The 15,732-nt window shown below is 36.9% G+C and overlaps 1 protein-coding gene across 1 annotated transcript in view; it reads right to left on the bottom strand.

Moving 5' to 3' along the window:
- SHOC1 (shortage in chiasmata 1) overlaps positions 1-15,732 on the bottom strand; it is a gene marked incomplete at its 5' end in the record, with an annotated part of 88,770 nt that overhangs the window by 22,797 nt on the left and 50,241 nt on the right. The window contains 2 exons of the mRNA XM_082656743.1: positions 2,720-2,792; positions 12,680-12,858. Coding sequence (XP_082512869.1) covers positions 2,720-2,792; positions 12,680-12,858 — 252 coding nt within the window. The remainder of the gene's footprint in view (positions 1-2,719; positions 2,793-12,679; positions 12,859-15,732) is intronic.

Raw genomic sequence — 15,732 nt, 5'->3', positions numbered from 1 at the left:
ATGCTAACATTGGTCAGCGCAATATACACTACTATGTATAAAATAGATAACTAATGAGAACCTGCTGTATAGCACAGGGAACTCTACTCAGTGCTCTTTGGTGACCTAAATGGGAAGGAAATCCAAAAAAAAGAGGATATATGTATACATATAGCTGATTCACTTTGCAATACAGCAGAAACTAACACAACATTGCAACTATACCCCAATTAAAAAAAAAAGTTTCCAATTACCCTGATTGTCTAGACAACTGTGGCAGCTTCAGCTCCTCAATTGTTAAGTATTGCTCTAGCATTTTGGCACTAGTAAGGATCTTGTGATTTGGTAAATATGAATTTATCTTCCCAGGACTGGAAAACTGAATGAAATAATAAGATCCAAGCTTGAAAATTTGGACTCTAGCACATGATAACATTGTCAAGAAATAGCACCATATAAGGCTCTGCTTAAAAGAGCTTTCCATTCTCACATTACTATTGATATGTTTTAATAGTTTACTAACTTCACAGAGTAGCAGATATTCGTCACAATACTTGCATATATTTCAGTTAAATCTTTCTCACTAGTCTTAGTCTAAGTAGGGTATATAGGGAGGTATTCATTAGCTTATTCATTTATTCAATAAATCTTTATGAGGTGCCTTCCATGTTCCAGGCATTTTTGTGGGTGCTGGAGATACAAATCAGGGCATGGTCATTACCTTCCAGAAGCTGAAATTTTAGTGAGGAAAACAGACAAGATAATCAGTTATTATAGCCCAGGATGGTAAGAAGTGTCTTAGAAGGATGTACATAATACCCTGAGAGTAGAGAGGGAAAGTATTTAAATCAAGGTTTCCTAAACAAATGTTTTAACTAATTTTTAAAGGATGTGTAGGAGTTAGCTTCCTAAAGAAGAGAGAAGAGCATTATGATAGCAGGAACAGGAAGGGTAAAGGCATGGAGATAGGAGACAGCAAGATAAATAGTTTGGTAGGGTTAGAGCAAAGAAATATTTTGGGAGATGACAAAAGATGCAGTTCATAGAGGGAAGAGAATAAATAAAGGTTGACACAGTTTGAGGGTGGTATTTTATTTTATTTTATTTTATTTTTAAGACTGGAAGCCTTAAAGATTAAAAAAAAGAGTCATTAGAGAAGAAGGCTGGCTGGGAAATAACTGATGGAATAAAGTGTTTGAGACTGCATGAAGAGATGGGATCCACAGCACAAGTGATAGATTGGTTCTCAAAGGGTGGAGATTCACCTCCTCTGTAGAGAAAGGAGGAAAGATAAAACAATAGAAGAAATAAATATAAGTTTGTAGATGGTGGGGAAGATGAAACTGAGGAGGATTATTACTGGACTAAAGGACGTTAGAAGGCATAATTCCCTTCTCAAAATGAGGGGACGAGTGGCATGTTACGGGTTTATGGTACAGCCATTAGTATGATAGGAATGGGAACTAAGAACATATAGAAAGATTGTTAAGAATTATTAAAAGCCCTTATAAGTTCAGAGAACGTGATTTTGTAGTGGTACCAATCTATCTGATTTTCTCCAGTAATGCTCAGCAGCTCAGGTGTAGGAATAGAGAGATTAAATCTTGATTGATTGAGGGCTGAAGTTTAAATGGAAGGTATCAATACAATAGAAGAACAAGACTGATTAAAGTGATGGCCATCCCCAATTCTGGAAGTAGAAAAAAATGAAAAAAGGAGTTGACAATTTATAAATCTCTAGAATGCTGAAGATCATGAAAGAGCTAGAGGTAGCTGTAGACAGAGAACAATGTATCAGAGTTTAAAGTTTAGAGGCAGGACAGCTCTGTATTATCACAAGGTCGATAGCAAGGTGAAGGAGTGAATATCATATTTGTTGTGAAGGTCAACGAAACTAAGAGGTCAGGGTATTGAATAAATCATTCACATTAAAGACACCTAGGATAATGGCAGGACCAGGACTAAAGAGAGTACCATGAATCAGGTGCAAAACTGTCCATGGATGATTGTGGGGTAGTAGAGAATGACATGGCAATATGGCATAGCCTCAAAGGATGGAGGAATAAAGTTCTGGAAAGGATAATGGAAAGCAAGAAATGGCCTTCTCATCCCTATACACAGAGAGAGAAAATTATCAGCTTCTATATGAAAGGGATACAGGGGAAGCATTATCATCTAGGGAAAGTTGGGTTTCACTTAAGACAAGGAGATGAAGAAGGAGAAAAGTTTACATCTTAGCAATGCGTTCCACAGCACAAGGTGGAAAGGGTTGGCAGAGGGGGCAGTAGTGGGTAGAAGAGTTGAAAAATGATCCTGGAACAAGAGAGACTTAGGTTCAAATCCTGATTCCCTCACTTACTACCTGTGATTTTGGCGTGATACATCACTTTTATGAATTTTAGTTTCTTCATTTGTAAAAACTGACTTAATAAAACCTATTCATAGAGTTGTAAGTAGTCCATAATATTAGCGATTAGTAGACAATAAAAGGTGTCAATTGGTAATAGTAATTAACAGTAATGATAATGTACATATAAGTACATTGTAGTATATTTATATTGCAGACTAATATAGTCCACATTGATTTAAAAACTGATTAGATCCCACTGAATTATATATTTTTAAAGTATGAATTTTATGGTGTGTTAATCATATCTTAATTAAAAACTTGGTTAGATCAGTACATTTTTATATATTCAAGCATTTGTTATCAAATGAAGCATAATTTAAAACTCCCTACCTTCTATTTTGTTAAGGATTTTAATAAGTAAATGTTTTTCACCATCTGAATCCATTCTTATTATAATCAGCACCTGTTCAAAAATAAGAATTTCATATACATGTATATCTGAATGATTCTTTTTCATATTCTTTTGCTACAGTGACAAAAATAACAAACTTAATTGGTTACATGAAACTAACGACAATAAGGTGGCAAAGTAAATATTTGTGTTGCAAAAGATATCAGTGCTTGAACACAAAGGAATAAATTCTGGTAAGATCAAATATTAATGAGGAAAGTATTTTGGAGTAGGGCATTCTTAGTATTCCTCAAGAATTCCAATATAGGTGACTATATATAAGTTGTCTCTGCCTGTACTGTAAGTGTTAAATTTAACCCAGGCAGGTTTGAATTGCTGGAGAAAACCAATGATTTGCTGCTATACTTTCCTACTTACCATTACAGTTTTGGGGGCGTGCAGGGTGGAGATAACAAATCAACCATAGGTTGTTTCCGTATCTTGGCTATTGTAAATAATGCTGCATGAACATAAGGGTGTATCTTTTCAAACTAGTGTTTTTGTATTCTTCCGTCAAATACCCGGAAGTGGGGTAGATGGTTCATATGGGAGTTCCATTCTTAATTTTTTTTTTTTTTTTGCAGTACGTGGGCCTCTCACCGTTGTGGCCTCTCCCGTCGCGGAGCACAGGCTCCGGACGTGCAGGCTCAGCGGCCATGGCTCACGGGCCCAGCCGCTCCGCGGCATGTGGGATCTTCCCGGACCAGGGCACGAACCCGTGTCCCCTGCATCGGCAGGCGGACTCTCAACCACTGAGCCACCAGGGAAGCCCCATTCTTAATTTTTTGAGGCATCTCTATACTGTTTTCCATAGTGGCTGCACCAACTTATGTTCCCACCAACAGTGTATGAGGGTTTCCTTTTCTCCAAATCCTCACCAAGTTATTATTTCTTGCCTTTTTGATAATAGCCATTATGATAGGTGTGATGTGATATCTCATTGTGGTTTTGATTTGCATTTCCCTAACAATTAGTGATGTTGAACATCTCTTCATGTGCCTACTGGCCATCTGTATGTCTTTTTTGGGAAAATGTCTATGAAGCTCCTCTGCCCATTTTTAAATTTTTTTGTAGTTGTTGTTGAGTAGTATGAGTTCTTTATATATTTTGGATATTAACACCTTATTGAATATAGTAATTTGCAAATATCTTCTCCTATTCAATAAGCTGTCTCTTCATTTTGATGATGATTTTCTTTGCTGTGCAGAAGCTTTTTAGTTTGATGTAGTCCCATTTGTTTATTTTTGCTTTTGTTTCCCTTGCCTGAGGAGACATAACCAGAAAGATATTGCTCAGACTGTCAAAGAGTGTACTGCCTATGTTTTATCGTTTCAGGTCTTACATTCCAATCCTTAATCCACTTTGAGTTGATTTTTGTGTATGGTGTGAGACAGTGGTCTACTTTTTTTTTTTGTATGTGGCTGTCCAGTTTTCCCAACACCATTTATTGAAGAGACTATCCTTTCTCTATTGTTTCTTCTTTGTTCCTTTGTTGTAAATTAATTGTCCATATATGTGTGGGTTTATTTCTGGGCTCTCAATTCTGTTCCACTGACCTATGTATCTGTTTTTCTGCCAATACCATGCTCTTTTGATTACTATAGCTTTGTAATGTAGTTTGAAATCAGGGACTGTGGTGCCTCCAGCTTTGTTCTTTTTTCTCAGGATTGCTTTGGCTAGTTATGGTCTTTTGTGGTTCCATATAAATTTTAGGATTTTTTGTTCTATTTCTGTGGAAAAATGTCCTTGGGATTTTGATAGGGATTGCATTGAATATGTAGATTGTTTTAGGTAATATGGACATTTCAACAATGTTAATTCTTCCAATCTATGGGCATGGAATATCTTTCCATTTATTTGCATCTTTAATTTCCTTCAACAATATCTTATACTTTTCAGTGTACAGGTCTTTTACCTCCTTGGTTAAATTTATTCCTAGGTATTTTTTGTTCTTTTTGTTGTGATTGTAAATGGGATTGTCTTCTTAATTTCTCTTTCTGCTAGCTCATTTTTAGCATATAGAAATGCAATAGATTTTTTTTGTGTGTGTGCTACGCGGGCCTCTCACTTTTGTGGCCTCTCCCATTGCAAAGCACAGGCTCCGGACGCGCAGGCTCAGTGGCCATGGCTCACAGGCCTAGCCGCTCTGCGGCATGTGGGATCTTCCCGGACCGGGGCACGAAGCCATGTCCCCTGCATCGGCAGGCGGACTCTCAACCACTGTGCCACCAGGGAAGCCCACAATAGATTTTTATATGTTGATTTTGTACCCTGCAACTTTACTGTATTTGTTTTGTTATTTCTCATAGTTTTTTGGTGGAGTCTTTAGGGTTTTCTACACGTAAAATCATGTCACCTGCAACAGTGACAGTTTTACTTTTTCCTTTCCAATTTGGATGCATTTTATTTCTTTTTCTACCTAATTGCTCTGGCTATAATTTCTAATACTATATTGAATAATAATGGTGAGAGTGGGCATCCTTGTCTTGTTCCTGATTTTAGAGGGACAGTTTTCAGCTTTTCACCATTGAGTATGATGTTAGCTGTGGGTTTGTCATATATGGCCTCTATCATGCTGAGATACACTCCTTCTACACCCATTTCATTGAGAGTTTTTTTTTTTATCATAAATAGGTGTTGCATCTAGTCAAATGCTTTTTCTGCATCTATTGAGATGACCATATGTTTTTTATCTTTCATTTTGCTAAGGTGTATCACACTGGTTTGAGAATATTGAACCATCTTTGCATCCCAGGAATAAATCCTACTTGATAATGCTATATGAACGTTTTAATGTATTGTATTTGGTTTGCTAATATTTTGTTCAGGATTTTTGCATCTATATTCATCAGAGATATTGGTCAGTAATGTATATTTTTTGTATTGTTTTTGTCTGGACTTGGTATCAGGGTAATGCTGGCCTTGTAAAATGAGTTAGAAAGTGTTCCCTCCTCTTCAATATTTTGGAAGAGTTTGAGAAGGATGGATATTAATTCTTCTTTGAATGTTTGGTAGAATTCACTTGTGAAGCCATCTGATTCTGGGCTTTTGTTTTTTAGGAGGTTTTTTTTTCATCACTGTTTTAATCTCTTTACTAGAAACTGGTCTATTAATTTTTCCATTTCTTCATAATTCAGTCTTGGAAGGTTACATGATTCTAAGAATTTCTTCATTTCTTCTAGGTTGTCCACTTTGTTGGTTACTAACTATTCAGAATATTCTCTTACAATCTTTGTATTTTTGTGGTATCCATTGTTATTTTTCTCCTTTATTTTCTAATTTTATTTATCAGAGCCTTCTCTTTTTTTTTCTTAGTGAGTCTGGTTAAAGGTTTGTCATTTTTGTTTACCTTTTCAAAGAACCAACTCTTAGTTTCGCTGATCTCTTCTATTGTCTTTTTAGTCTCTATTTTATTTATTTTTGCTCTGATCTTTATTATTTCCTTCCTTCTACTGACTTTGGGCTTCATTTGTTTTTTTCTAGTTCCTTTAGGTGTAAGGTTAGATGATTTATTTGAGACTTTCTTGTTTCTTGAGATAGGCTTGTATTGATATAAACTTCCCTCTTAGTACTGCTTTTGCTGCATCCCATAGATTTTGGTATATTGTATTTTCATTTTCATTTGTCTTAAGGTATTTTAAAAATTCTCCTTTGATTTCTTCATTGACCCAATAGTTGCTCAGTAGCATGTTGTTCAGTCTCCACATATCTGTGATATTTTCAGCTATCTTCTTATAGTCTCATAGTGTTGTGGTTGGAAAAGATGCTTGATATGATTTCAATCTTCTTAAATTTATTGAGACTTGTTTTGTGTCCCAACATACGGTTTACCCCGGAGAAAGTTCCATGTGTGCTTGAGAAGAATGTGTATTTTGTTGCATTTGGATGGAATGTCCTATACCAATCTATCAAATCCATCCGGTTTAATGTTTCATTTAAGACCACTGTTTCCTTGTTGACTTTCTGTCTGGATGATCTATCTATTAATGTAAGTGGGGTGTTAAAGTCACCTCCTATTATTGTGCTGCACCAATTTCTCCCTTTAGGTCTGTTAATAATTGCTTTATATATTTTGGTGCTCCTATGTTAGGTGCATAGATATTACTAACTATTATGTCTTTTTTTGTTGTTTGTTTTACTATTACATCTTTTTGATGAATTATCCCCTTTATCAGAATATAATATCCTTCCTTGTCTCTTGTTACCTTTTTTTAGCTTAACGTGTATTTTGTCTGATATGAGTATGGCTACATCTGCTTTCTTTTGTCTGTCGTTTGTTTGGAGTATCATCTTCTATCACTTTACCTTGAGCCTATGTTTGTCTTTAGAGCTGAAGCGAGTCTCCCAGAGGCAGCATATAGTTGGCTCTTGTTTTTTAATCCATCCAGTCACTTTGTGTCTTTTGATTGGTGAATCCAATCCATTTACACTTAGGGTGATTATTGATAGATGAGTACTGCCATTCTATATTTTGTTTTCTGGTTGTTCTATATCTCCATTGTTTCCTTTTCCTGTGTTTCTGTCTGCCATTTTGGTTTGGTAGTTTTCTATGATGTTTTTCTGTTTCCTCTTTTTTTTATGTTTTGTGTCTCTGTTTTAGATTTATGCTTGGTGGTTACCAAGAGGTTTGTGTGAAATGTATCATAGATAAAGTAGTCCTTTTTCTGCTGATAGTATCTTATCTTCATTTGCCTATATGGGTTCCCTTCTTTTCCTCTTCCCCTTTTATGTTTTTCTTGTCTCAAATTATTCCTTTTTATATTACATTTGTTACCAAATTGAAGTGGCTATTGTTTTTTTCCTGATATTTCTCCCTTTAACCTTTATGTTGTAATAAAGTATTTAAAAACCTATTCTGATACAGAGTTGCAATTTTCTGATTCTGTTCATCTATTTATCACCTTAAAGTTTTGTGTACTTTTGCCTTTTTTTTCTGGCAGCAGAGCTCCTTTCAACATTTCTTATAAGGCAGGTCTAGTGTTGATAAAAATCCCTCAGCTTTTGTTTGTCTGGGAAAGCCCTTATTTCTTCTTCGTATCTGAATGATAACTTTGTTGGATAGAGTATTCTTGGATGACAGTTTTTATCTTTCAGTATTTTGAGAATGTCATTCCACTCCCTCCTGGCCTGTTGAGTTTCTGCTGAGAAATCTGCTGATCTGCTAATAGGGATTCCTTTGTAGGTTGCATCCTTTTTTCACTGACTGCATTTAAAATTCTTTTTCATTGACTTTTTTTTTCCCCCGGCACGCAGGTCTCTCACTGCTGTGGCCTCTTCCATTGCGGAGCACAGGCTCCAGACGCGCAGGCTCAGCAGCCATGGCTCACGGGCCTAGCTGCTCCGCGGTATGTGGGATCTTCCTGGACCGGGGCACAAACCTGCGTCCCCTGCATCGGCAGGCGGACTCTCAACCACTGCGCCACCAGGGAAGCCCTTTCATTGACTTTTGACAGTGTCTTGGAGAAGATCTTTTTGCATTGAGGTGATTAGGTGTTCTTGTAGCTTCATAGACTTGTATATCCAGTTCCTCCCCCAGGTTTGCGAAGTTCTCAGCTGTTATTTCTTTAAATAAACTCTCTGCTAACTTCTCTGTTTCTTCTTCTTCTGGGATAACCATTACCCTAATGTTGCCCTTCCTAAAAGAGTCAGATAACGCTCATAAAATTTCCCCCTTTTTTATATCTTAATTCTTTTTCCTCTTCTACCTGTACCATCTCTAGATTTCTAAATTTGAGCTCAATAATTCTTTCTTCCATATGGTCTTCTCTATTTCCAGTGCTTTCTAATGAATTCTCAATCTCATTTATTGAGCTCTTCAGCTTCAGAATTTCTGTTTGGTTCTTTTTTAGTTTCAGTCTCTTTGGTAAAGTATTCCTTCTGTTCATTAATTTTACTCCTGAGCTCATTGAACTGCCTTTCTGAGTTTTCTTGTAGCTTGTTGTTTCTTCATGACAGCTATTTTGAATTCTCTATCAGTTAGATTGCAATATTCCATGACTTTAAGTTTGATTTCTGATGAATTGTCATTTTGTTTTTGTGATACAGTGTTGCTGTGGTTCTTCATGGTGCTGGATAAGTTGTTCCTCAGCTGACACATCTGAAGTAGCGAACACCTTTCTTCTTTAGGTAAAAATAATTTTTTCTACTTGATTTTAATGAACCAACAAGTTATAAACTAGAAGCCGTTCTCTTTTTCTAAAAAAACATAAGACCCTGTTAGGAGATTTATTTATCACAAGGAAAAGATTTATCCAGCAAAAAAAATCTACTGAGACACAGCAGTTCCCTTTTCAGAGGTGCTGCAATAAAGAAGACAATAGCAATATCTTTACTGTTTAGGTCGATACAATTATTGGATGGGTGAAAGCAAGAAGCAAAAAATATAAATTTCACACTCAGTGACCTAGTAATTTGTCAGTCATTTTTCTTCATTAAACCTAATGCATCCTCTGGGACTGGGGCAGAGGATTCCAGAGAAATTGCACTCCTGGCCTGGCCATGCTCCAAATTCCATACCATCTTTTCTATTCCTTTCTTTCTTTTTTAAATTTTCATTGAGGTATACTTGATTTACAATGTTGTATTAGCTTCAGTTATACAGCAAAGTGAATCAGTTATACATATATCCATTCTTTTTTTAGATTCTTTTCCCCTATAGGCCATCACAGCATATTGAGTAGAGTTCCCTGTGCTATACAGTAGGTTATTATTAGTTGCCTATTTTATATATAGTAGTGAGTATATGTCAATCCCAATCTTCCAATTTATCCCTCCTCCCTTATCCCCTGTTAACCATGTTTGTTTTCTACATCTGTGACTCTATTTCTGTTTTGTAACTAAGTTCATTTATACCATTTTTTTAGATTCCACATATAAGTGGTATCATATATTTGTCTTTCTGTGTTTGACTTACTTCACTCAGAATGACAATCTCTAGGTCCATCCATGTTGCTGCAAATGGCATTATTTTGCTCTTTTTTATGGCTGAGTAATATTCCATTGTATATATGTGCCACATCTTCTTTATCTATTCCTCTGTTGATGGACATTTAGATTGCTTCCATGTCCTGGCTACTGTAAATAGCATTGCAATGAACACTGGGGTGCATGTATCTTTTCGAATTATGATTTTCTCTGCGTATATGCCCAGGAGTGGGATTGCTGCGTCATATGGTAGTTCTATTTTTAGTTTTTTAAGGAACCTCCATACTGTTCTCCATACTGGCTGTACCCCTTTACATTCCCACCAACAGTGTAGGAGGGTTCCCTTTTCTCCACACCCTCTCCAGCATTTACTGTTTGTAGATCTTTTTTTTTTTTTTTTTTTTTTTTGCGGTACGCGGGCCTCTCACTGTTGTGGCCTCTCCCTTTGCAGAGCACAGGCTCCGGACGCACAGGCTCAGTGGCCATGGCTCACGGGCCTAGCCACTCCACGGCATGTGGGATCTTCCCAGACCGGGGCACGAACCCGTGTCCCCTGAATCGGCAGGTGGACTCTCAACCACTACGCCACCAGGGAAGCCCTGTAGATCTTTTGATCATGGCCATTCTGACCCGTGTGAGGTGATACCTCATTGTAGTTTTGATCTGCATTTCTCTAATAATTAGTGAATTTTTTAAAGACTTATTTATTATTTATTTATTTAATTTATTTTTGGCTGCATTGGGTCTTAGTTGCGGTACTTCGGGCTCTTTGTTGCAGCGCATGGGCTTCTCACTAGTTTTCTCTTCTCTAGTTGTGGCGCACGGGTTCCAGAGTGCGTGGGGTCTGTAATTTGGGGCCTGCAGGCTCTCTAGTTGAGTCGTGTGAGCTCAGTAGTTGTGGCACGCGGGCTTAGCTGCCCCGCGGCATGTGGGATCTTAGTTCCCTGACCAGGCTTTGAACCTGTGTCCCTTGCATTGTAAGGTGGATTCTTTACCACTGGACTACCAGGGAAGTCCCTATTAGTGATGTTGAACATCTTTTCATGTGCTTTTTGGCCATCTGTATGTCTTCTTTGGAGAAATGTCTATTTGTATCTTCTGCTCATTTTTTGATTGGGTTGTTTGTTTTTTTGATATTGAGTTGCATGAGCTATTTGTATATTTTGGAGATTAATCTCTTGTCGGCTGCTTCATTTGCAAATATTTTCTCCCATTTTAAGGGTTGTCTTTTTGTTTTGTTTATGGTTTCCTTTGCTGTGTAAAAGCTTTTAAGTTTAATTAGATCCCATTTGTTTATTTTTGTTTTTATTTTCATTAGTCTAGGAGGTGGATCAAAAAAGATCTTGCTGAGATTTATGTCAAAGAGTGTTCTGCCTATGTTTTCCTCTAAGAGTTTTACAGTATCTGGCCTTACATTTAGGTCTTTAATCCATTTTGAATTTATTTTTGTGTATGGTGTTAGGAAATGTTCTAGTTTCATTCTTTAGCACATAGCTGTCCAGTTTTCCCAGCACCACTTACTGAAGAGGCTGTCTTTTCTCCATTGTAAATAGAAGCCTTTCTCTTATTTTCCAGTAGGTGGCACTATAGAACATTGTTTTCTCTTACCTGTGCTGCCTCTGGTTGTGTTTGAGTATTGGCACTTTCTACCCTCCGTGTCTACATCAGAGGGGTCACCCAAAGCATTTGTTGTCACTGCTTGTGCCTCTGGGGTTGTTGGTGCCTTGCTGTTTCTGGTGTTATTGATGTCACTGCCTGAGTACTAGGACGGTGGCCTCATTTGGGATCCCTGAATCACAGGCTCTGCCACTGCAGGAGGAGCAGGAAGGCCGGGAGGAGGAACTGGGGTCATGTGTGCCGTTCCTTTTCTGGTGCTCTTGGGTTTCTGGGCTCACTCATTGCTGATGGAGGGTGGGGCGCCAGAGCTGTGGGTGGCTCTGAGCTGGAGGGACAGGGTCATAGGCCTCGTGCCACGGCTGCTCCAGCTATCTGTGGCTGTGGGTACCAGTGCAAGTGGGAGGCCGGGGTCATGTGGGATGCCGCCCTCGCTGCTACTGGGTTCTCTGGACTGGGGTTCAGCTGCTACAGCCAAGGGTCCAAAATTGCAGGCACTGCCTATGCTGATCCTCCAGTTCTGCCTCTTCTATGGGTTCCATTCCACCTATCTTTACAGGTACAGATGGGTGGAACTCTCCAGTGTCCTGGTGTTAGGCAAAGGCCCCTTTGTTGAGTTGTGGATGTTTTCCTGGTTGCAGATTGAAGGGGAGAGCCGAGAGAGCATCTCTTCCTGCCATGATGCTGACATCACTCCCCAATTTTAAATTTCTTACTGATTGATTTAATTTGTTTTAATGACAGGCAAGTTACCCAAGTAACCATAGAGTTGGGGATAAGAATATCCCCAGCAGGGACAGAGGAAAACGAAGAAAAAGGCCAAATTTGTTTCCAGATTTAGTGTAAAGATTTTGAGATGCTTTTCTGCTTGAAAATATTTTTTAAAGTATTTTCTCTTAAATCTTTACTTATGCAAACTTTGTTCAATGCTTGATGTAGAGTGGGCAAAAAATTTCCAACATAATCCAAGAAATAAACAAGTGCTTTTTTTTTAGAATTATATAAGATGAGATTCTGGCTCAATATCTAAAAATTAATTATTGTAGTTCTATTGTTGGTATGTGTTCATGAACTTACAAGTAGAAAACAAAATTTTTGAGATTTAAAGGATTAATCCACAGAAAACTATGTATAATAAAAATTAAAGTATTAAAAAAATTCAAGACATATAAATAATGATGCCAATGATCCTTTCTCTGGGTCTGATTCTGTCCTGTTAACTTACTCAAGGAGAAAACTGTCAAGGGACCAAATAGTATATACTATACTATTTCATAATTTCAAATTAAATGCAAAAATTTATCTTACATCCAATTCTTATATAAGCTGATTGCTGTTATCTGCTTTATTTCAGTACTTACCTTAATTTGCTGTCCACTTTGCATCCAATTTAGTATCTGACATTGCAATTCTTGTATCTTGTAGCTGGTTTCAGGCTTTTTTTCCCTAATAAACTGTACAATCTCCAGTTGTCGCCAAATGTCATCCAAATAGGAGCCTAAAATGCTTTTGTAGATATCTTTTGCATTTGACAAATATCCTGTTAAGAACAAAAGTGGGAAAAAAAGCATGTCTTTTTGTTCTTTTAGAAACTGCATGGTAAAAACCTAAAAGGAAATAAGGGTCATAGCAGAGACAGTTAAATTTCCCTTTACTACTTTTCTGATTTTGATCAAAGATAGAAACTAATGAAAACCTTAAGTTTAAGTGAAGCTGAGAAATATGTAGCAAATGTTTATTTTTAAGCTACATAATACCAATATAACTGGATATACTCTACATATTCTCTGAATATTTCTCATCCTTTCCTGCCTTCTGGCTTGTTAAATGCTATTGCCTTCTTCCTAAACCCTAGAATCTACACTTACATGCAAGTCCTGTGGTAATGCATTTCACTGAGATTTTCTTGGTATGCTATCGATACAGCTTTGCACTTGATTTCTGGTTATTTATGTATACGACTTAACAACCTCACTAGTCTATAAGCTCTCATAATCCATGATATTTAAGCATAATTAATTTATGTAGCTGCTAAAACAGCAGTGCCTAAATTCAGACTCACTAAAAGCAATTTTAAACACAGAATCCTGAGACCTATCCTTGAAGGTTCAAATTCAAGAAATCTAGATTGAGTCCCAGGGATTCCTATGTGTAAAACTTCTCCCAGTGATTCTACTGCACAGTGAATTTTGTGAATTACTGAAGTAGAGCACCTGGTAGAGTAACTTATGTAGATCAGGTATTCAATGAATATCTGGACAATAATAAATCAAAAAGTTAATGTTCATGTTCATATTTTTATACTATGTACATATTAATTATAATTTTATATTAATACAGCTAGAATGATGGGCAATTTAGAGACTGACTTACGTTCTTTCTGCTTACTAATCTCCAAACTTCCCACTGATTCTCCATACTGCCATTAGACGTAATCTTCTGAAAGACAAACCTAATCCAGTAGCTTCCCTGTTTCAACGGCTCCCTATCATTTACAGAGTAGTGACTGAACTCTTTTGTGTAGCTTAAAAGGCTTTTCATGATTTGGCTCTGTCTTACTTCTTCAGGCTTAGCTCTCTTTGCTTTCCACCTTGTACTCCTCAATTTAGCCACATGGAACTGTTTGTCATACACCCACTAAGTCATTCTTCTGGGCTCTTAATTCTGCCTACAATACCCTTTCATATTTTATTTACTTGGCGAACTCCTACTTATTTAAAAAAAAAATTCAGCTTGAAAGGGTAACAGTCACCATCCTTTGTGCCATTACTCTGTATCTCTACTACAGTACCCATTACACAATACTGAATTTATTTCTGGGTTAAAGCCCAGAAGTGAAACTCTATACTTTTAACCTTGAAACTAATTACCTTGCTAGTTTGGGAGAAGAAGCAAATTGGAAGCTGGGAGAAAATACAGAATTCTGGGTCCAGGGTAGGCAGTCAGACCCACATGGACCTTTCTTCCTCTGTCACTATTCACAGAGAAAGAAAGGAGGACAACCTAACTTGCTCTTTGATTTTGAGAGGTTTAGAGGAGTGAGAAAGCCTTCTACTAAAAGTGTCCAAGGCAGCAAGGTTACTCATTATGGCTTGGTACCTAGGGTTTAAGAAGTTATGTTTTCCAACAAGGATTTTACTTTTATAAGTATTCCTCAAGGTAGCCAAATAGTAATGCCAAAGTTTGATTTAGTAAAGGCATTTCTTTGAGGAACAGAAACAATTCAGTTCAAGTATATAGCTCTCAATGGTCTCACTTAATCCTAGGGTAAAATATAGAGTACTTAAAGGTGAATATACTTTAAGCAATCCTCCATAAATATTATTTCTCTAATGCAAGATTTTGATAAGTATTGAGCACGAGTGAGTCACAACTGTACTCTCCCTAGAAGTCCAAATATTCTAGATTCTGACATTCTGCCTTACTATTATGCTTTTATAGTTAGCTTAGTTGTTGGTAGGACTGACAATCTTCTATGGCAGCTGAAAATTATAATGAAGACAGGTGACTGAACAGAAGCATGTGACACTACACCATTATACTAGCTACAGATACTGTAAACTAGGGCTATAGTTGTCTGGGAATGGAGACAAGACAACTTGATCCAGCATCAGCACTCAAATGCTTTAATTGGAGAAGAAAGGAAAAGCACCATGTTGGGCTTTCTAAAGGTAGCTGTAACTTAGTTACAATACCTGGCCAGATAATACTAATATAATGCTTGGCCAAGTATTACAACTCCCAGTGATGTAGAAGGAGTACAGTTGTAACTCGCTGCTGCCCAGTACTTATCCAAACCTTGGATTAGAGAAATAATATTTGTCTGAGTCACAGATAAGAAAAAATGTCTGCGTCACAGATCAGAGAAAAAATATTTTCACTTTGTATATAATGGGTTCTAGAAACTTTAAATTATAAAACATAATCCTAAAAAGATACCATTACTAAACAAGTCTAAACAACCTGCAATAAGGGGCCTAAAACAGTAATGCAGTAAGACAGATACTTTAAGGATTTTAATAGTTTAGAAAAAATTTCCAAAATATTTAAAATTTTCAATACATTCAAAATAGTTTGATTTTTAATACTCAAGTAATTCATATCCTAACTTACATGCACAACTAAAAAGGGAAATTGCAGAAGATCTTGCTATATAGCTATATTGCATCTAGCAAAGATTCGAAGACACAGATATTCAATGAGGACCTAAAATGTATATGTCAAAGTGTCATCTTACATTAAAAAGCAGTGCATAATAAAAAGAAACAAAATTGAGTTATTTGTAGCAAGGTAGATGGACCTAGAGACTGTCACACAGAGTGAAGTAAGTCAGAAAGAGAAAAACAAATACAGCATGCTAACACATATATATGGAATCTGAAAAAAAAAAATGGTTCTGATGAACCTAGGGGCA

This window comes from Grampus griseus, assembly GCF_964374135.1.
Source record: "Grampus griseus genome assembly, chromosome: 6".
Classification (NCBI taxonomy): Eukaryota; Metazoa; Chordata; class Mammalia; order Artiodactyla; family Delphinidae; genus Grampus; species Grampus griseus.
This window is presented reverse-complemented; position numbering and strand designations above follow the sequence as displayed.